Source organism: Myotis yumanensis, unplaced genomic scaffold (assembly GCF_028538775.1).
Source record: "Myotis yumanensis isolate MYYU_CA2020_CCGP unplaced genomic scaffold, mMyoYum1.0.hap1 SCAF_20, whole genome shotgun sequence".
NCBI lineage: Eukaryota > Metazoa > Chordata > Mammalia > Chiroptera > Vespertilionidae > Myotis > Myotis yumanensis.
Genome location: NW_027223771.1, coordinates 733,164 through 756,693, shown reverse-complemented (window position 1 = coordinate 756,693; position 23,530 = coordinate 733,164). Strand labels below are relative to the sequence as shown.

The 23,530-nt window shown below is 44.0% G+C and overlaps 1 protein-coding gene across 1 annotated transcript in view; it reads left to right on the top strand.

Moving 5' to 3' along the window:
* The window catches only part of PDE8A (phosphodiesterase 8A), a 98,810-nt gene that overhangs the window by 34,591 nt on the left and 40,689 nt on the right, over window positions 1-23,530 (top strand). The window contains exon 2 of the mRNA XM_070400581.1: window positions 21,149-21,205. Coding sequence (XP_070256682.1) covers window positions 21,149-21,205 — 57 coding nt within the window. The remainder of the gene's footprint in view (window positions 1-21,148; window positions 21,206-23,530) is intronic.

The window sequence follows — 23,530 nt, the reverse complement described above, 5'->3', positions numbered from 1 at the left end:
ATCTGCGTTCCCTCCGTCCTCTGTCGTTGCTTCCACCCTTTGAAGGAAATGTGCAAAGATGACTGAGCAACAGTATTCACTGTCACCTTATGAAATGACTACATTTTTATTCAAATAGCTTACAAAATTTGCATGATTTTAAAATGTGAAATGATATATGTTCACTCTAGGCAATTAGAAAGTACAGATAAGCAAACACAAAATAAAGATCATCTGTTATTTTACCACTTAGAGAAAATTGTTGATTTTGTTGAATATTTCCTGTGGATATATATAGTTAAAAAAATAAACAAACGATGGTCTCTTGCAGTTCTCTCTTGCAGTTCGTTCTGAAACCTGCTTTTAAAACTTATGTGAACACATTCTGTGTCAATTAATGTTTGCAAACACATCATGGTATTACATTTCATACAGATAGTATTTACTTACTTGGGGACAACATTGGACTATTATAAACAACTAGAGGCCCGTTGCACGAAGAGATTCGTGCAATAGGCCTTCCTTCCCCTGGCTGCCGGCACCGGTTTTCCTCCAGCACCCGGGACCCAGGCCTTGGCTGCGGCCACAGCAGAGAAGCCAAGCCTCTTCAGTCTTCAGTTGTCTTAAGTCTTTGCTGGCGGAGCCTTCAGTCTTTGCTCTGTGCCTGCATATGCAAATTAACCACCATCTTTGTTGGGTTAATTTGCATACTCGTTCTGATTGGCTGGTGGGTGTAGTGGAGTGACACCAATTTGCATGTTTCTCTTATTAGTGTAAATGTTGTAGGATACATCCATATAATTATATAATTAAATATTTTTTCCCTTCCCCATAATTATTCTTAAACTTTTCCTAAGCCTTTTAAAAAATATGCAATATATGCACTTGGTACAAAATATCATTTTTCTTCAGGAGATGTATGTCTAACTTGAACTACTAAATCAAAGAGCTTGAACATTTTAAAATCTTGATGTTTATACTGCTAAATTGTTCTTTACAAACATACCAGCTTACACCCCTACTGACCTATTGAAAATATTATCTATTCCTAGTATTTGACGATTTGATAGGGACAACAGTCATTCCTTGCTTGCTTAATTTTGGGATTTATTTGGGTTATAACTTCCTCTGTGCCTTTTCTGCCTCTCACAATCTGCCTGCCCTTCAAGGCACATCTCAAATGCCACCTCCTGCCTGGCCCCTCCTTCACACCTGCCAGAAAGGTGAGGTTGCCCTTCTGCTCTGTCTTGTCCTTTCCAATTAGTTGTTGCTAGTTTACCAGCTGCTGGTGTTTGTCATCCGTTGTAACCTGGTATTTGTACCTGGTTACCTGATTGCAGCCCTTGAGACCTGCCAATGAACTGGGTTCTCTGTCACCTGCCCCTGCCCCCTCATCTGTGGCACCTTCCATCTCAACCACACTTAGCTATCTACTGTCACTGAGCATCCTGGGTGGACATAATATTTGTACATAATATTTTCTCTTTCTAGAATGCTCCTTTCCCCCTTCTGACCTGACAGAGCCCTACATTTCCTTCAAGATTTACCTCAGCAGGCAGCACTCTTCTGAAAACTTTGCTGATTTCCCTCATCCCCGCCCCCCCTTGCCAAGTTAATCAGTCACTTCTCAGTCACGCTCTGTACAAGCATTTGTTGTTAAACATTCACAAAGTGTTGTAATTATTTGTTAATATTTCTCTATCCTTTGATACTTAGTTTCCAGAAGATAGAATTCATATTTTTTAATATATTTTATTGATTTTTTTACAGAGAGGAAGGAAGAGGGTTAGAGAGTTAGAAACATTGATGAGAGAGAAACATCGATCAGCTGTCTCCTGCACACCCCCTTACTGGGGATGTACCTGCAACCAAGGTACATCCCTTGACCGGAATCGAACCTGGGACCCTTGAGTCCGCAGGCCGACGCTCTATCCACTGAGCCAAACTGGTTAGGGCAAGAATTCATATTTTTATTTCTATAACTTCAGCACTCATTATAGGTTTAGTGCATTTAAAAGTGCTCTACAAATACTTGTTGAAATGAATGGACAAATGATTGAACAGCTACTTTATATCCTCCTTACAATAGGAAATCTATATGTTAAAAGATTATAAATTATGAAAGACATAAGATATTGTTATGTTCCTTAAACCAGAATCTGAAAGCCCCATTACATTTCGTTCTCTTTTCATTTTTATTTACTTTTTTCTTTTTCTTTTGTTTTTTTCCCATCACCATGTATCCTCACCTATACCCTCCCCACCCCAGCAATCACCACACTGCTGTCCATGTCCATGAGCTCTTTCTTTTTTGCTCATTCCCTCCATACCGCCAGCTCCCCCTCCCACCCTGCTGTCAGCCTGCTCTCTATCTATGAGTCTGTCTCTATTTTGCTTGTTAGTTCACTTTGTTCATTAGATTCCATGAATTTTACCATTTGCGACAGCATGGATGGACCTGGAGAACATTATGCTAGTCAGAGAAAGACAAGGACTATATGATTTCACTCATACATTTCTTTTTAAAAACATTTTTTATTTTTCAATGACAGTTGACAATATTATGTTTGTTTTAGCTGTACAACATAGTGTGATTAGACATTTATATAACTTACAAAGTGATCATCCCAATGTCTAGTACCCATGTGGCACCATTCATAATTATCACAATATTACTGACTATAATAGAGGCCCAGTGCACAAAATTTGTGCACTGGTAGGGTCCCTAGCAGCTGGCAGTGGCCAGCCGGGTACTCCCTCCCTTCCCCTGGCTGCCTGCTGCTGGCCCAGGCCTCCCTCCCTTCTCCTGGCCGTCACTGCCCGCTGGTCGAACTCCTGGAAGAACTCCCAGTCGAGGGGAAAATTTGTATACAATGCTTTTATTATATAAGATTCCCTATGCTGTACTTTACTTCCCCTTGACTATTTTTTATAATTGCCAATTTGTACTCCTTAATCCCTTCACCTTTTTTACCCAGCCCCACAACCCTCCCTTCTATATGGCAACCATCAATTTGTTCTCTATATCTATGAGTTTGTTTTGTTTTGTTTGTTCATTTATTTTGTGTATTTTTTTAAAGATCTCTCATATAAGTGAAATCATATGGTATTTGTCTTGTCTGACTTGTTTCACTTAGCATAACACCTCTAGGTCCCCATGTTGTCAAAAATGGCAAGATTTCATTCTTTTTATGGCTGAGTCATATTCCATTGTGTATATATGTACTATATCTTCCTTATCCATTTGTCCATTAATGGACACTAAGGTTGTTTTCATACCTTGGTTATTGTAAATAATGTTTCAGTGAACACAGGGGTGCATATATCTTTTCAACTTAGTGTTTTGGATTTTTTTAAAAAACCCAGAAGTGGAATTGCTGGGTCATATTGTAGTTCTGTTTTTAATTTTTTGAGGAACCTCCATACCATTTTCCATACTGGCTGCACCAATTTACATTCCTACCAACAGTGCATGACGGTTCCCTTTTCTCCACATCCTTGCCAATACTTATTTGTTGATTTATTGATGATAGCCATTGGTGTTTTGATAGGGATTGCATTGACTCTGTAGGTTGCTTTATGTAGTATGGCCATTTAAATAATGTTGATTCTTCTACCCATGTGCCTGGTATATGTTTCCATTTACTTGTATCTTCTTCAATGTCTTATAGTTTTTCAAATACAGGTCCTTAACCTTCTTGGTGAAGTTTATCCCTAGGTATTTTATTCTTTTTGATGCAATTGTTTTCTTAATTTTTCTTTCTGATAGTTCATTATCTACACTAATAAAAGACAAAGATGCTAATTGACCATACCTTCGCTACGCCCATCAGCCAATCAGAAGAGTATGCAAATTAACCCAACAAAGATGGCCGTTAAATTTGCATACTGCAGGCAGGGCAGGACAGCACGAGCTGCCATCCGGGCCTCCCGTGTGTGACCCGGGGCGGCAGGGCGGGACAGTGCAAGCCGCCACCTGCCCCTCTGCCATCTGAGCCTCCCGTGTGTGGACATCCCCTGAGGGGTCCCAGACTACGAGAGGGCATAGGCTGGGCTGAGGGACCCCCCCAAGTGCACAAATTTTTGTGCATCGGGCCTCTAGTTGGAGTATAAAAATGCAACCAATTTCTGCATATTAATTTTGCATCCTGCTAGTTCATTTATTATAATAGTTTTTTGTGTGGAATCTTTAGGGTTCTTTCTATATAGTAAGTGCCATCTGCAAATAATGACAGTTTTACTTCTTCCTTTCTAGTTTGGATGCCTTTTATTTCTTTTTGTTTCTGATTGCTGTGGCTAGGATTTCCAATAATATCTTCTATAATAATAAAAGTGTAATATGCAAATTGACCAGATGGCCGAACAGTGGAATGACTGTCCAGATGACCTTCAAGATGAAGCCACAGCTGTGAGGGCTGGCCCAGGCAGCCGGGGCTGCGAAGGCCTACTCTTGCATGAATTTTGTGCATTGTACCTCTAGTGTTAAACAAAAGCAGTGAAAGTAGATTTCATTGTCTTGTTCCTTATCTTAAGGAAAACAGTGTTGAGTATGATGTTAGCTGTGGGTTTGTCATAGATGGCTTTTATTATGTTGAGGTGTATATTTCCTCTATTTCCTTCTTTGCTGAGAGGTTTTTCTTTTTGTTTTGTTTTTTATCATCAGTGGATGCTGAATTTTGTCAAATGGTTATTCTGTATCTGTTGATAGCATATGATTTTTGTCCTTCATTTTGTTTATATGGTGTATCATGTTAATTGATTTGTAGATATTGAACCAACCTTGCATCCCAGGAGTACATCCTACTTGGTTATGATGTACGATCTTTTTAATGTATTGCTGAATTTGGTTTACTGATATTTTGTTGAGGATTTTTGCATTTATGGTCATCAGGGCTATTGGCCTGTAATTTTCCTTTTTTTTTGTACCATTGCATTTCTTATTTGGCACCCTAGACCAGTGATGGCGAACCTATGACACGCCTGTCAGAGGTGACACACGAACTCATTTTTTTTGGTTGATTTTTCTTTGTTAAATGGCATTTAAATATATAAAATAAATATCAAAAATATAAGTCTTTGTTTTACTATGGTTGCAAATATCAAAAAAATTTCTATATGTGACACAGCACCAGAGTTAAGTTAGGGTTTTTCAAAATGCTGACACGCCGAGCTCAAAAGGTTCGCCATCACTGCCCTAGACTGAGTCCCAGAGTGGTAAGCGATTTACCTCAGGCCACATAATGATGAGAGGCAAGCCTGGTACTAGACTTCTGCCTTTGTCTCTCACACACCTTGTCTTCCAGTTTCTGTAACACCACCTTGCCAAGTAGTTTTGAGCGGATGGCAGGGTAATTCGCATCATCCATGCGATCGTCGAAGACTCTGCTCTGTTCTCTTCTCGTGTGTGCTTTTGCTCACAGGGACCATTGTCTGCCTCTTTGCTCCCCAGGTCCTCCCTGCCTTTCTAGACCCAGCCTGGTTCCTGCCTTTTCTGTCTACCTCAGTCAAAGCCACTGACCCCTCTGCTGTGTTCCCATGTTGTGTAGTACGTGAGGCAATACGTGCAGTGATAAGTATGGGCCTTGAGAGTCTACAGCCCTGGGTCCAAGTTCCACACCCCCACTTACTAGCTGTGTGACCCACAAGTAGATAACCTTGCCGAGTTTCTGTTTTCAGATCTATAATTAGGAAGAGGAATAGCAGTTTCTACTTTATACGGTTGATGTAAGAATTAAGTTAGATACTCTTGGGTACATAGTAAGTAGCCATGTGTTACACGCTGTTGTTGGTGATGCCTTGATTACTGTGAATACATCACCGAAGGCTGACTGCTGGCTTCTCCAGGCCCAGTTCTCCTTGTGCCTGGCTGCCTATTGCTGAATCCAAGGCTACCCAGTTTTGCAAGGAGCATATCCTAACTCAGAGGCTGCTTACCGTCACATACTTGTTGGAATATTTGGTGGATTACATTTGCCTAAAGTCATGGTACTCTGGTGTGTCACTCTGCCATCTGTAGTTTTGCTCATTTGTGTGGGGGATGTTTCGTTGAAAAAAATGGTTGTCTCTGTGGTCTGCTGAGAGAAGGAACAGAATGTATTCTCTGTACTTCACCGCTACAACCAGCTTTGAGGCTCAGTGCTTGTACAGCTCTAAGTCTCTATTAATTAAGGAAGTGGATTAGAAAAGACAGTTTAATGAAACTCAGATTGCAGGCAATGGCACACATTCCCTTGTTTGACTCCGTCGTCCGAGCTCACCTCAGGTTGTAAAAGCAGCAGTCTGTACTCCTCCTCCTGACCGTCCTCCTAATTAATAACCTGTAGAGATTGTCTGTCCTCGGTATAAGACTTGGATAATTTGGTTGTTTGGATTTTCTCTGTCTTGTAAATGAAAAACCAGGAAAACACAGCGTATTTATTATACAAGGAACAAAGGTCGTGGAAACAATAACTTTTAAAAAAGAAGCCTTAGTTACCTAGCTTTTACAGACCTAGGTCTGCTTGTTGTATTTCTAAACGCTGGTGGAATAAACCTTCATTTTCTCTGATTTACAAGGAAACTAATATGTGGAAAATTTGATCTTTCAAGGGCATGACTTCTGGTTTATGGGATAGTTTATTTTAAAAATTAAACATTTCAGTGTCTCATGATACTCTAGGTTAAAGGAAGTTCTCATGAATATTGTGTAGCTATTAAAATTATAATTTAGATCTTTTTTTTTCCCCCCAAGAAAATACCCAGTTTTAAGTTAAAAAAAAAAAGCATGGGAAAAGGCTGGTTTATACGCATCAGAATATGTGCTCATATGTTAAATGGGGATTATTTTAGGTTAATGAGATTTCAGGTAACAGCATTTTACTTTTTTTCTTGCATCCTTTCTGTACTCTCTGGACTTCAGAATGATCATGTATTACTTTACATTCAAGGATATTATAAAGCTGTTGGGGGTTTTTTGGGGAGGAAAAACAAGTAGAATTTAGGATGTGAACATGGTAAAGTCAGCCTTTCTCCATCCTGCCCTGGAAAATTATTCTGAGCACCTAGGAGAAAAAGAAACAGAGCTGTAAACTTTATATTTGGAGAAATTAGATGTCTGAAACCCCAAGCCAGAAAATAAGTGGACAGGGTTTTTGAAAGGTTGAACTAGGAGTCTGAGAGGAAGTGGATCAAAGTCACTTACAGCTGCAGATCTCGGGGAAAAAAAAGAAAAAAAACAACAAACTAGCAAATCATATTTTCCTAAGGTGAGAGATACACCCTGGGGTTTTATTTGAAACTAGAGGCCTGGTGCACGAAATTCGTGCTTGGGGGAGGGGTCCCTTCAGCCCAGCCTGCACCCTCTCCAATCTGGGACCCCTTAGGGGATGGCCCCCCCCCCCCCCCCCCCGCTGCTGGCCAGGTCACCCCCAACTGCTCCCTTCCAGCCTGGTTGCTCCTAACTGCCTCCCCCACCCCCCACCCCCCGCCGGCCTGGTCACCCCTTACTGCCTCCCCTGCCGGCCTGGTTGCCCCCAACTGCCCCCTCCCAGCCTGGTCACTCTTAACTGCCACACCCCCCCCCACCAGCCTGGTCACCCCTTACTGCCCCTCCCTGCCAGCCTAATCGCCCCCAACTGCCCTCCCCTGCCAGCCTGGTCGCCCCCAACTGCACCCCCCCCAGCTGGTCTGGTTGCCTCTTACTGTCCCCCTGCCGGCCTGGTCACCCCCAACTCCCCCCTCCTTGCTGGCCTGGTTGCCCCTCACGGCCCCCCCACTGGCCTGATTGCCCCATGCAGCCTGCTCGTTCAGTCGTTTGGTCGTCCCTCACTATCCCCCCTGCTGGCCTGGTCGTAAGCAGCCATCTTTGTGAGAGCATGAGGGTTAATTTGCATATCACCACTTTATTATATAGGGTAGTAGCAATGAGTACATGAGCTGGTGGCAGAGCTGCACAGGGTCCAGCTTGATCCCAAGATGCAGAGGAGCTGGACTGAGTGAGGACTGGTGCAGTGACATTTGCAGGGAGCATCTAACCTGAGGTGGCAGGAAGGAGAGATAGTCTCCAAAGCCTCCTTTATTATCCAATCCTTGCTTTCATGGAAGTAGTGTATGTACGTAACAGACAGTAGTACACACAGGGATTCCAGTTTAAGTGACATCTAGCAGTTTCTAATACTAGCTCCCCAAATCTTCAATTCGATTCTCTGAGGTTGAAAATTTATGGACCAGCCCTAGCCAGTTTGGCTTAGTGGATAGAGTGTTGGCCTGTAGACTGAAGGGCCCCGGATTCGATTCCAGTCAAGGGCACAAACCTGATTTGCAGGCTCAATCCCCAGTGTTGGGTGTGCAGGAGGCAGCCAATCAGTGATTCTCTCTTATCATTGATGTTTCTATATCTCTCTCTCCCTCTCTGTTCCTCTCTGAAATCAATAAAAATATGTTTGGGGAAAAAAAAGGAAATTATGCCACCAAAAACAGGCCAGTAGGGCCTTTTGTGGCTGCTGCTTTTAGTAGCAGTCAGGTATTGCATTCCTTTTCTTCCTCCAGCCTCCCCGTTGTCTTCATTCTCCATTCATTCAGACTGCAGCTCCTGACATACGTCTGAGCAGTGGATGGAGATCCTTTCCTGGAGGTCCCATAAGTAAAATGGGGGTGTAAACAGAAGACACCCCAGACATTAAAGGACAGAGTCTTCACCTCAGGCGGGCAGAGCCACCACCTGCCTGAAAGCCTGTTGGGCTTGAAGCTGAATGTACCAACCTTCCCTCCCACTGAGCAGTCACTAGTGGCAGCGAGCAGAGCTGTGAGCACAGCTTGGCTTCGGCAGGTGCTGGATGTAGAGAAAATGTTGACATGGGGTCCTTCTTAAAGGGTCCCTGCCCTCGATGTTAGCTGAGCAGGCAGAGGGGACCCCAGCACAAAGCCTGTGTGTCTATGCCAGGGTAGAAAACGAGGGAAGGCTGGACAAAATCTGGAAGAGAGGCACTGCCCGTCTGAAGGGAGTTGCAGTGGGAGGGACACAGCAGGAGAGTCTCCAGAGAAACAACAACAATGCTTTAAAAATCCATCACGCCCAACAGTGAGAGATTGTCTAGTGGCCCCTCCCTGGGCCTGTCCTCTGCCCCTGCCTCACGCACAGCAGCCAGCAGGTGAGGGAGGGAGTGAGGGGGAGAGAAGCCGCCCCCACCCCCTTCCCCACAGGCGTGCTGCCCCTGCCACTGGCCCTGCTGCGGGAGAGGGAGGCCTTTTCTTCCAGTGAAAACTGAAGTGCTGATTGGGTATCTTTTTAAAGTTAATGCAGTTAATATATGAATCATTAGTGTACAACTTTATGAAGTTTTCTCAATGTAACCAGCACACAGATCAAGAAATAGAACATTGCAGCCCGGCTGGCCTGGCTCAGTGGTTGAGCATTGACCTATGAACCAGGAGGTCATGGCTCGATTCCTGGTCACAGTACATGTCTGGGTTGTGGGCTTGATCCCCAGTGGGGAGTGTGCGGGAAGCTCTCTCTCATCATTGATGTTTCTAGCTCTCTCTCCCTATCCCTTCCTCTCTGAAATCAATCTGTCCCATATAATAGAAGGCCAGTGGCCATAACGGCGTAACGGCGTGTCGCTATGAGGTGCCTTGACCACCTCTTGGTCCCTCCCCTGCCAGCAGGCTCCGATCGCTGGATGTTGAAGGGAACCACGGGGAACCCGGGTGGGCAGCGGCACGGTGGGACTGGGGACTGGCAAGCAGGTGGAAGGCAGACCTCTTGGTCCCTCCCCCCGGCCCGCAGACTCTGATCGCTGGATGGTAAACGGGGAACCAGGGTGGGCGGTGGCAGGGCAGGACTGGGGACGGGCAAGCAGGTGGAGGGCAGACCTCTTGGTCCCTCCCCCGGCCCACAGGCTCCAATCATGGCGAATGGGGAACCACGGGGAACTGGGGTGGGTGGCGGTGGGACTGGGGACTGGTGATCGGGCTGAAGATGGCCCTGATCGCAGGCTAGGCCTAGGGACCCTGCCCGTGCACAGTTTTGTGCACTGGGCCTCTAGTGTATGTATGTATATGTATATGTATGTATGTATATATATGTGTGTGTGTGTGTGTGTGTGTGTGTGTGTGTGTATATATATATATATATAAAAACCTAAGTGACCGTGACGACCGGACAACTGGCTGGTAGCTATGACGCACACTGACCACCAGGAGGCAGATGCTCAATGCAGGAGCTGCCCCCTGGTGGTTAGTGCGCTCCCACAGCCAACCTCCCATGGCTGGCCAACCTCCCATGGTTCCTCCCCGCCGACCGGCTGGCCCCGATTGGGACTAGGCGAGACGGGTCAATCACTGGCCAGGCCGAGGGGCCCCGCCCATGCACAAATTCGTGCACCGGGCCTCTAATAAAAATATATTTTAAAAGTAATAATAAATAGAACATTCCAGGACCCTATTTGGCTTTGAATTTTCTCTCAGTCATTCCATCCCCACAAAATACACTATAGATTAGTTTTGGCAGATTTGAACTTTATATAAATGAAGTGGATTCATCACTTTTAATTACTTGAGGTTGCACTTGTGACTTAATGAGTATACTGGGTCCAGTGGTGTCCTCGCAAACTTAATGTCCACTGGACCCTCAGATTGTTGATCGTATTTGGAACTAGAGTTGTTGCAGATGTAAACAGTTAGATGAGGTCATACAGGGTTAGAGTGCACACTAAACCAATAACCGTTGTCCACCTGTTCTCTTGATCTTTTTTTTTTAATCCCCACCCAAGGATATATTGTGTTTTTTTTTTGTTTGTTTGTTTTTAAATACATGTTATTGATTTTTTACAGAGAGGATGGGAGAGGGATAGAGAGTTAGAAACATCGATGAGAGAGAAACATCGATCAGCTGCCTCTTGCACACCCCCTACTGGGGGATGTGCCCGCAACCAAGGTACATGCCCTTGACTGGAATCGAACCCGGGACCCTTCAGTCCACAGGCCAACGCTCTATCCACTGAGCCAAACCGGTTAGGGTGATATATTGTTTTATTAAAATTTATTTTTAGAGAGGAAGGTAGAAGGAGCAAGAGAAACATTGATGTGAGATACATCAATCAGTTGTCTCCCATACTCACCCCGACTAGGGATTGAACCCACAACCTAGGTACATAAGTAACAGATTCCCTGACTGGGAATCGAACCCCATGGCCTTTTGGTGTACAGGACGATGCTCCAACCAACTGAGCCATCCGTCCAGGGCAGTGTTGTTCTCTTGAGAAGGCCTTGGTGTGCTGGAAATCTGGGTGCTTGCCCAAGTCTTCCAGCTATCTGTTTACTGAGGACTTTCGGAAAAATCAACATGTAATAAGTGAAACCAGCCACTTGCATAAGTGGTCTGCTTTATTTTACTCTCTGAGCGTAATTATAACTTCGTGTATTTGACTTATTCCTTATCACTGCCACATATGTTTGACACCTTCTCTATTTCTAAGTCCTCTTTTTATTAGGAAAATTTTTGTACACTATTAAATCAGCATGAAAAATTTGAGTTTCATTTTGCTTGATAGGTAAAAATATTTGAAGTGTATATAGATGTACATTCAAAATTTATTGTTAATGTACAAAATATTTCTGCTTTTATTTTTTTATTTTTTTAAATATATTTTATTGATTTTTTTTTACAGAGAGGAAGGGAGAGGGATAGAGAGCTAGAAACATCGATGAGAGAGAAACATCGATCAGCTGCCTTCTGCACATCCCCTACTGGGGATGTGCCTGCAACCCAGGTACATGCCCTTGACTGGAATCGAACCTGGGACCCTTCAGTCCGCAGGCCGACACTCTATCCACTGAGCCAAACCAGTTAGGGCTCTGCTTTTATTTTTTATTGATTTTATGCTTTTTGTTTTTTTTACAAAATCACAAGATGGTATCCTAACTTTTTTTATATGAAAATTGTGCCTTTGATTGAACTAGAAGGCTTACTTTCTGTTTTGTGCGTCATGCTTCATATCAGATTCAGTTATGTGTGCTCAAAACCAGTGTTGTTTTTCACTTTTTATAATTTAAATGGGAAATAATTTTCAAAGGAGGCACATTCTAAAATATCAAAACAAAACATGGTTGAAAATAGCAATTGATATGAGGAACCAATATGCCCAAAGTAGCAACAGATGAGAATCTAATCACATAGAATTTTGTTTGAATATTTGGTTAATTGAGGATATACTCAACTGTAACTAAATTAAAAATTGCATCATTTCTTTGGAGACCTTTGAGAATGAGATAGAATATCCATTAACTGGAAAGATTTCACAGTGAAATGAGAAAAAGAGCAGAATGTTGTATAATGTAAACCAGTCAGGAAACCTAGCCAATCTTCATTCTACTCTAACAATTTGGATTATTCTGTTTTCTTAGCTAGTTCCTTTAGGAAGACATATCATCAAAACGTGAAGCAGCGATGGGGATGTCCGTTACTCGGTAATGGGTTCATTCAGCCTTTAGCAAACACTACCTTTTGGGTGCCAGTTTTATGCAAGTGAATAGAACTCAGAAGTCGTTTCGGTAGGGGAAACAGGATATGATTCTGCTGTGATGCAGAGAAACCCAGGGCCCATGGGATACACCTCGGCGTGACACCTCCTCCAGGTGGAGGTTGGGGCCAGAGGCATAGGTAGAGCTTAGCCTCTCTTGAGTCTTGAAAGATGAGGAGCAATTAGGGAGAATACAGGAGTGTGCCACGCCGAGGGAGCCACGTGGCCACGGCACAGTAGTGAGAGATGGGCTGTCAGGAGCTCTGAGTGGGGGTGGGGGGGGCGCAGCAGGAGCCTGAATGCTGTCTCAGAGAGTCCAGGCCTTATCTGGGGCAGTGTGGAGCCCCTGAATAGACTGTATTTATAGATCATCTATTTTGCTGCTTTTGAAAGTTAACATTCTGATTTTTTTGTGCATCAGATTAATAATTTCATGCACCGGTGTACAGTTTATCTGTTGAATTCAGGTAGTAACGACAGAAGGCAGACTAAACTAACTTTTGTCTTATCCAGACAGTGAGTACAGGGAATGCTTAAATGTAATAGATGTGAAATGAGCAAAAAATATTTTTAAGTATTTTGTGTTCAGTATGTTTGTACATCCTGTAGAAAAATCTGTCATTCACTACATATTTTGAGGCACTTGTTAAATTTGGGGGATAGGAATCCCATTTTAGGACTTGTGTGGATGCAGTCTCATGATTAATTATTACTGAAGTAAAGAGGAAATGATATCAGCAGATGTGCGGAGCCTTTATTCACACTGAATACACCATTCACTTAGACAAAAAGATCACTTCTCAATTCAGATCGGAATATTCTAATTTAAGTTGTGTCATAATCTCTATGGAAACAAAGCGTTCCACTGTGTAGTCGTTGCATAAGTAACTCATTTCCCCCCAAACACACAAGGAAGAGGCAGATGCTTCTTTTTCCATGTTTTTCTCAAAATTCTCTTACAATAGAGGAGACTCTAGCGGGTGACATTTGTTTTGTCAAATTTAAAATATCTGTTCAGATTTCCTGCTTAAAACTTATAAAATTGTTAAAACTTAGAGATCGTTGATGAGTTCCTTTTTTTCCCCTAGCTGAATCTTGATGCAGAGGATTACTATCCTTCTAAGTCAGTGGTTCTCAACCTTGACTGCACATTAGAATCACATGAGAATCTTTTTAAAATCCTGATTTCTGGGCCTCATCCTCGGGAAATTCTGTTTCTTTGTTATGGGGTGGGGCCACAACATTAGTAACAAAGAAACAGAATTTCTGGAGGATGAGGTCCAGAAATTAGGATTTTAAAAAGATTCTCAGGTGATTCTAATGTGCAGCCAAGGTTGAGAACCACTGTTCTAAGTCCTTAGATATTGGTATCATCTGCTTGTGCAAGGCAGTCTCCAACCAGGTGGTGGGTTTCTTCTTACTGATCTTCAATCATTCTTTATATACTAGTGGCCTGGTGCACGAAATTCATGCACTCGGGGGATTTACTTGGCCCAGCCTGCACCCTCTCGCAGTCCGGGAGCCCTTGGGGATGTCCAACTGCCGGCTTGGGGGAGTGGGCCTAAGCTGTCAGTTGGACATCCTTAGCACTGCCACAGAGGCGAGAGGCTTCCGCCACCACCGCTGTGCTCGCCAGCCGTGAGCCCTGCCCAGGCCTTCTGGCAGAGCAGTGCTCCCCCTCTCTCCTGGTGGAGGACACTGACCACCAGGGGCAGCTCCTGCATTGAGCGTCTGCCCCCTGGTGGTCAGTGTGTGCCATAGTGACCAGTCATTCCCATTGGTTCTGCTGTAGGGTCAATTTGCATATTACCTTTTATTATATAGGATAGAGGCCTGGTGCATGGGTGGGGGCCGGCTGGTTTGCCCTGAAAGGTGTCCCAGATCAGGGTGGGGGTCCTGCTTGGGTGCCTGGCCAGCCTGGGTTAGGGGGCTGATGGCTGTTTGCAGACTGGCCACAGCCCCTTCAGGGTGGGGGTTCCCCCTGGGGTGCCTGGCTAGCCTGGGTGAGGGGCTGATGGCTGTTTGCAGGCTGGCCAGCCACGGCCCCCAGCCACCCAAGCTCCCAGTGGAGGCTGGCTGGAAGCAGGTATCTGGGATTTATTTATCTTCTATAATTGAAACTTTGTTGCTTTGAGCGGAGGCCACAGCCAGCCAGGGCAGGTGGGAAGCTTTGCTTCCTCCATCTCTGGGGCAACCAAGCCTCCTGCTTGCTCCAGCTCCGTGGCTGCTGGCCGCCATCCTGGTTGGGTTAATTTGCATATAGTCGCTCTGATTGGCTGGTGGGCGTGGCTTGGGGTGTAGTGGAGGTATGGTCAATTTGCATGTTTCTATTTTTTATTAGATTAGATGATCTGAGCCCTTGGTCAGTTATATGTTCTGCAAATACCTTCTCCCTTTCAGTGGCTTACCTTCTCATTTCCTTACTGTAGGGTCTTTTGCCATGAGAGACGTTCAGGAACCTTAAATGCACATTACTTACTAAGTGAAAGAAACCAATCTGAAAAGACTACATACTTGTAGGATTCCAACTATATGTCATTCTGGAAAAAGCTAAACGGTGGCAATAGTGTAAGGATCAGTGGTTGCCAAGGTGGGGGCTGGGGAGAGATGAGTTCCAAAGGAATTTTAGAGCAGTGAAAAAGTACTCTGCATGATATATATTTTTTAAATATATATATATATTTTATTGATTTTTTACAGAGGAAGGGAGAGGGATAGTTTGAAACATCGATGAGAGAGAAACTTCGATCAGCTACCTCTTGCACACCCCCTCCTGGGGTTGTGCCCGCAACCAAGGTACATGCCCTTGACTGGAATCAAACCTGGGCCCCTTCAGTCCGCAGGCTGACTCTCTATCCACTGAGCCAAACCGGTTCGGGCTCTGCATGATATTTTAATGATGAATACATCTCATTCATTATACATTTGTCCAGGCCCGTAGAATGTACGTACCAAGAGTGAGTCCTGATGTAAAATATAGATTTGAAGTGATTCTGATGTGTCAGTATAGGTTCATCTTTGGTAAAAAATGTACCATTCTGGTGAGTGATATTGATGATCGGGGGAGCTATGCATGTGTGGGAATGGGAGGTATAAGGGAAATCTCTGTACCTCCCTCTCAATTTTATTATAAGCCTAAAACTGTTCTTTAAATAGCTCATTTAGCCCGGCCGATGTGGCTCAGCAGTTGAGCATCGACCCAGAGCCCAGGAGGCCACGGGTTCAATTCCCAGTCAGGGCACATGCCTGGGTTTCGAGCTCAATCCCCAGTAGGGGTAATGCAGGAGGCAGCTGACTGATGATGTTTCTCTCTCATCTCAGCGATGTTCCTCCCTATCCCTCTCCCTTCCTCTCTCTCTAAAAATCATTAAAAACATATTTTAAAAAATAGCTCATTTAATCGAGACACCATTTTTGCCCCACACTGTGGGCTAGGGGGAAAAGGGTCTGGATGGTTATACCCTGGCATGCGACTCAACTTTGTTGTTCAGTTAGGGTAACATATAAAAGGCTCGTTGTAAATATTTGCTGTTTAAATTGACTGAAGAGAAAATCAGGAACCGGTGAGGGGAGAAGAAGAGAGACTAGGACAGTGGGCATGGATATGCAGTGCTTCGCCTGCTCAGAGAAGGACCAGGGAAAGGGTTAGAAGCTATGCCTCAGAATAGATCTTAGTGCCATCTTGTGGGTGGATCTGGAAAGGACCAAGCAGACCCACACCAGCTTCTATTAGGATGCCTACGCAATACTGACATAAAACTGCAAGTCACACATCAGAACTCCGGTCTGATTTGATTGTGTCCTTCCATCAGCAAGTCCTAATCACTCTGCCTCCAGGGACACTGCCAGGCCCAGCTGCTACCCTCTCTCCCTTCGACTTCTCTGGAAGCCTCCTGACTGGTATCCTCGCCTCTATTCTCGTCCTCCCACTGTCCATGCTCCACCAGTAGCTAAAGGGATCTTTAAAAAAAGTAAAAATTAGGTCATGTCACTTCCTTGTATAAAACTCTTTAGTGGCTTTTCATGAAAATGGAGTGACACTCAAGCTCCTGTCCTGCTATAGAAAGCTCTGCATCTTACGGCTCCTGTCAGCCACCACTTCACTCCTGCCCTCTTGCTCTCCTTCCCTGCATTGCTCTTCCTGTTTCCCCCACTACCCCCCTTAGGTCCTGTGCACCAGCCGTCCTGTTCCCTCTGCCTGGGGCTCCTTCCTCTGTCTTTCCTGGCTGGCTCCTCCTTGTCATTCAGACCTCTCCTCCATTGCTGCTGCAGAGGGGCCTTCCTTGACTGATTCTTGACTCTGTCACATCTCTCCCTGTTGTCTGTCTTGTTCTCTGTTGCCTGCTCGGTGCCTAAAAAGCATCCTATATAATAAAGAGGTAATATGCAAATTAGGAATCCCACATTTTTCCCCACCATATTTGGTGCCCCATCTGTCGTGACTGACACAATTTTAAAGATATCAATGTTTAGGTCACTGAATGTTTTTTATAACAACCTTACATATTTCGTTTCCTGATATACTTATTGGCACTGATTCTAACTTTATCAACTCTTCTCTCATTGTGAGACCATCAGAATATCTAGCAATAATGGCCAACCGAGCATTTGATGTGACATCAGTAGTTTCATCAAGAGAAATCGAAAAATATTTACCACTATTTAAGTCTTTTTTAATTGATGTTGTACGGTTTTGTTAAGATCTATTATTCTGTCTTTGATAGTATTTCTACTGCGTGGTAACTCAGAAATTCTTTTAATAATATCATCTTTATTTTTCATATCGTGAAATAGAGCTGGTGCACATCTTAGAAATGTTTCCTTAATAAATTCTCCGTCACTGAGGCTTTTCCATGCTGAGCCATGGAGTGAGGAATAAAGTAACTTGCTGATGTTAAGTTTGTAGAGCATCTTACAAATTTAATGATGGAATTTGATTGACTTTTATAGAGGTGTAGCTGCCTAGAAATGTATTCCTTCCTTTCATCGATACTTTTTTTCAAGAGCTGACAATGATTAGTTTCAAAATGTCTCTTTACATTCCACGTTCTGCTTACTACCGTTTCATTACACAGTATGCACAATGATCTGTTGTTTTCTGTCGACAATCCCGTACATCTCGGTCCATATGTCTTGAAAGGGTCAGCTACTGCTACTTCCACTTCCTTTATCATTCAGTCTTGCTTTTTTATTTTTTTGATTCTCCATCACAAGGCTGCAAAAATAAATAAATATAAATCATGGCGTTTTTTATAAACGGTTGAGAGGTTTCTTACCTATTAACTTTTTGCAGTGTTGTTGCACTGACTCCTGGTGCAAAACAATTCAAAGAGAGTATGTATAGCCAACAGATATATGGTGCTGTAATCAATTATCCAACACGCAGAATGTCTCGTCGAGCACTGTTGCACTGTATATCTTTTTCTTCTAACCCTCCCACTCCTGTCTCCTAACGAACATGGCGATCAAGTGCATCCGTTTGCCGAATGCACCTGAACACATGGGAAGCTTACCTGAGGGACATGTTGACAATAACGAGGCCGTTTCCAGAATTGGGCATTTTGTCACTCGAGTAAAAAATAAAATGTCGTGAGTAAAGATTAATCTCTTTATAGTGCAATCCTTAACCTTTTTATATTAATGTCAATATTGGAACAATGAATCTTGGATGTTTTCACTATGTATCTTTGCTACCCAACACCGATGTACATGTTCACATCCGGTTTTAGAATTGCATTATTGATCATGAGTAACGTGAGTAATAATATTACTCAAGTGATGCCCAACTCTGGCCATTGCGAGAGACACATATTTGAATTATGCAATTTTTTGTCTCTGTCGATGCGTGTCACCCAAAATGAGTGGTGACACGCGTATCGTAGGTTCGCCATCACTGAGCTAGACAGAGGTGAGGGTCGGGTGGTTTTAGGTCTTTCTCAATGGAGCATGAAAAGACCACGGGAATTGCCCTGGCCTGTTTGTCTCAGAGGATAGAACATCAGCCTGTGGACTGAAGGGTCCCAGGTTCAATTCCGGTTGGAGACATATGCCTGGGTTGTGGGCTCAGTCCCCAGTAGGGGGTGTGCAGGAAACAGCCGATCAATCATATTCTCTCTCTCTCCCTTTTCTTCCTCTCTGCAATCAATAAAAATTAAAAAAAAAAAAGAAAAGACCACGGGAATTAAATCGTAGTGAATGGTGTCCTGTCCCCACCATTGCGCCTTGCCAGCTGTTTAACCACACCGCTCTTAGCTGCAGTTTCTTCACCAGTGGAATGGAGTTAGTGAGTTCACCTTACTCATAGGGTAAGGACTCAGTGGGATTTAAATGTGGTTGGAAGCAAGGCATTCAGCACACAACCTTCTTTCTCTGTTAAAAGTGAACCACGCCGTCATTGTTTATGTTGCTCCTGCCGCTACTCACCACTGCATCTAGTGTAAGAAACAAAAGCTGTAGATTAATTTTTTAAGAATTATGAATAGCAGTGGGTGTTTCACACACACACACACACACACACACACACACACACACGGCTGGATTAATGTTGACTCTTCTGAGCTAAGAACTGGTGTCCCCTGATTCTTGTCCAGGCTGTGTCCCTTTGATCAAATGACCACTCTTTGTTGAAAGAGAGAAAAAGGGAGAGAGAGAGAGAACGGCCGCTGGCTGTACGGCTCAGGACAAAATCTGACTTCAGTCTTCACTATGGTTCCTGGGTTTGTGTACAATTCATGTAAACTTCTCCCAGCATAGCTTTAGTTCCTAATAAAGGGGATGTAGGAAAGAGAGAGAGATCACATGATTCTCTTGTGGTAAGATTCCTTCCTTCATGTTCCTTTATGAAGTATACCCTGAATATGAAAATATTCTGAGAACTGGAAGTTCTATAATATGTACACGTATATGTAAAAGCTGGTATGAATATGATTTGTAGATGGATTCAAAAAGAGTAACTGTTGTGTAAACACTCGTTCAAAAATATTTTTTGAATGCTTGCCGGTGCCAGGCTGTTTTGGGTATTGGAAGTAGAACAACGAATGAAGCAGGTAAATCCCTGTCTTCATAGAACTTACATTCTAGTGGGAGAGACAGACAATAAAGAAGATGAATAATAAAATTAGTAACGTGGTAAATGGTGACTAAGAGCTACAGAGAATAAAAGCAGGCAAAGGAATAGGGAGGGTCAGGGTGTAGAAATTTTAGACAGGTTGGAATTATTTATTTCCTCTCCCACCCCTACCATGATCAAGATTCATAACCCAGTCACTTTGCCTTCTAGAGTCACATCTAAATGATAGGGCAGTTAGGCAAAAAAAAAAACACCCCAAAAGTCTGTGTTTCATCGAAACTTCTAATAATTTAGTTCGTGTTTCTGTCAGCCATATTCACAAAAATTACTTTAAAATATTAAAAATACAAATGGACATCATCCTTATCTGATAGTCCTAATTTTACAATCCTTTTTATAACTGAATCTTAATAAATACATAAATATTTAAAAATCCAAAAGACCAAATGCAACAACCTGTATAATTTACCAGCATCAGCCTAGGAACATACTGTTTGTTTCTATGTTACCTAAAAATACCAGTTGCTTTTGAAGCTGAAAGATTAAATCCAAGCGACATTACTGAAGTTAATTGGAAAATGATTTTCCCTTCTAAATGTTTGTGTAAAACGTAAATATTATTAAGAGGGCAGATTAGGCCAGTTTGATACTGATTTTCATACACAAACAAAGGGCAAATAGAAGGATTCCGGCAGTTCCGATCCCCTATCCAGAGCCGCTGGGAAGTTGTTTATTCTTTGAGGGCCCACGGCTGACGTCCGCTCACGGAGTAATGTCATCACATTTCCTGGGGGTGGTGATGGCGGGGGGGGGGGGGGGGGGGGGGGGGGGGGGCGGCCGTGGTAAGCAGTTGTTGGACTTGAGGTCCTGAGAGCCAAACATACCCCCTGGACAGGATGTAAGGTCAGCATGCAGTCTCATTGAGTAAATAAAGTGTTCGGTGGTAAAATAGAACTGCCAAAACAGTAACATCTTAAAAAGATATTTCTGAACTTACACGGAGGCAGCATTCATCATTCCTAAAAAGTTAACCTGTAGCTTGTTTTGTTTCTTGCACTGGATGCAGCGGTGAGTCGCTGTCATCGTTGAGACAGAAAGTTATGCTGTCCTTGGCCTGTCCCGGCTGCTGCCTCCCCCGTCCGGGTAACATGCACAGTCGTTCCCGGGAGGGAAGCTCTGGCCCTGAGCACACTTTCCTCTGGGCCCTCAGCTGGTGACCAACACCGTGTACTCACATACATGTATTTTTTTTTAAACCGTACTAGTCATTAGCATTTGAAATTGTCATTAATTACTGCCTTTAACTTTATTTTTTCTTCCTGTTTTCCTTAATGTTGCACTGTTGATTTTCTCAAACGGAGACTCGAAAGCTTACTTACTTAACTCTTGTTTCATGACAAGTCACACACAGTGAGGAAAAGGAAAGCCGGGACCCACTCAGTTCACTTCCCCTCCCTGCGCTGCACCTTCCCGGGTTCTGGGGAGACCCTGGGGTTCCTCTGTGTAATAATTGTTCACTCTCGGTAATTTTTCTCTAGGAGTTTCAGTTCCATCTGTAGCTCTGATTAGAGACAGAAAGTTTAAGCAAGTCTTTTTCTTACAGAAACCAACATCTCACGTGCAGTTTGGCCCCATGAGGTTTCATGCAGATCAACTCCAGGTAATTATAAACCCTGCTGCCATTGTCTCATGTTGGTTTTCTTTAAAGAGGTGGGGAGGGATAGGGCCTCAAGTTACACATTGAAATTAGTCTTCTGTGTCAGATAACAATATCAGTACTATAGTTATCTAAGAGTGTATGTTTCTTAGAAATGCGCATTGGACTATTTATAGATGAAGAAATATCTGTGACCTACTTTAAAAAGTTCAGCAGTAAAATAAAGAATGTGTATAATTGGGCGTGTGTGGAGTGAGGGAATGGGGGAGGGGGGGGAAGTAAAGGTGGCAAATTTAAATTTTTTTTCTTATTTCAGGGAGGAAGGGAGAAGGAGAGAGAGATAGGAACATCAATGATAAGCGAGAATCATTAATTGGATGCCTCCTGCACGCCCCCAACTGGGGATCAAGTTTGGAACCCGGGCATGTTCCCTGACTGGGAATCGAACAGTGACCTCCTGGTTCATGGGTCGATGCTCAACCACTGAGCCACACTGGCTGGGCAAAAGGTGGCAGAATTTTAACAATTGATGAAACTAGAAGAAGTGTATACTAGCGTTCATTGTCATTCACAACTTGCCTGTAGGTTTGAAATTTTCTGATATAAAAACGTAAAAGCATGTGCTTCCCTGTGTTTCTGAATAGCTGTTATCAGAGAAAAATACCTGTAAATTATTTAATCCAAAATATTAGACAAAAACAACCAATTGAAATTTAGCCCCAAAGTTCTTTGATGTTTCCCACACACAGACACATGTTCACTGTTTCATTTTTTTTAAATGGGAAGAGACTAGCAGAGACGTGCTCTCTTAGTTCTTTGCACTTGGAGTATTTGTGCACATGGTCAACGTAGAGGAACTAGTAAGCCTTGGGCACAGGGTTTCTCTCAGCTCTGCGGCCTCTTTCTCACAGGCTGCCCGTCCTCTCCCTTACCACCCTGGCTCCCAGGAGTCAGTCTGGGTCTAAAGGGGATGCTGCTTTGTGCTGCTGAACCACATCTATGGGGGGTGGGGGGGGCTGGCTGGATAGGGGGAGCAGCAGATCCAGGCCTCACCTCACCCAGGCCAGGCCTGGGGTCAGCCAGCGGCATCCCAGGCACAGACACTGCCTCTTGCTCCTGGTGCTATTCCTGTGTCACTTCACTGACAGGTTGTGAACTATAATATTTCTGTCTGCTTTAAATTTTCTCTTTTAATCAAAACTGGAGGCCCGGTGCACAAAAATGTGTGCACTGGCGGGGGGAGAGGGGTGTCCCTCAGCCCCACTTGTGCCCTCTCACAGTCTGGGACCCCTCGGGAGATAATGACCTGCTGGCTTAGGCCTGCTCCCCAGGTGGCAGATGGCAGGCCCGATCTCTAGGTGCCTGCCCCGCCTCCCCGGGTCGCGCACAGGGCAGGGCTGATGGGGGGTTGGGGTGCTGCCCTGGGTCACGCACAGGATGCCTGGGCGGGCCAGCAGATTGCTGCTGCCTCACCCGGCCGCCCTGGGTGGGTCACACACGGGACCCCCACCGCCCAGGATCGCAGATAGCAGGCCCGGATGGTGGCAGGGCAGGCGGGATGGTGCTGTCCCACCCTGCCTGCAGTATGCAAATTAGCCGCCATCATTGTTGGTGGCTAATTTGCATATCATGTTGATTAGCCAATGGGAGGCATAGTGAAGGTATGGTCAATTACCATGTTCGTCTGTTATTAGATAGGATTTTTTTCAACTTGGAGGAATTACATTGAGTCAGAACATTTAAGTACATTATATGGCCCTAACCGGTTTGGCTCAGCGGATAGAGCGTCAGCCTGTGGACTGAAGGGTCCCAGGTTCGATTCCGGTCAAGGGCGTGTACCTTGGTTGCGGGCACATCCCCAGTAGGGGGCGTGCAGGAGGCAGCTGATCAATGTTCCTCTCTCATTGATGTTTCTAACTCTCTATCCCTCTCCCCTCCTCTGTAAAAAAATCAATAAAATATGTTTAAAAAATAAAAACATTATATAAAGTATTAAGTGTTCCAGGAGTTTGAAATATTAGCATTTCCCATCTAAGGACTGCCTAGTAAACTTACTGTTAACTGAAACAAATATTTGTGTGGTTGAATTGGTTTAATTTCAAGATAAAGTGCTTGGTCAGTCCTTGGTTGCGTTCTGCCAGAGGTTTACTAGCAAAAGAAGGAGTATGTGATCCATGCACTAGGACTGTGGTCAGCAAACTGCGGCTCGCGAGCCACATGCGGCTCTTTGGCCCCTTGAGTGTGGCTCTTCCTAAGCCTTAGTATGGGCCGTGGTTATGGTGTTTTGGCCAGGTTCAAGCCTCGGACTAATGAAAGGACAGGGTCCTC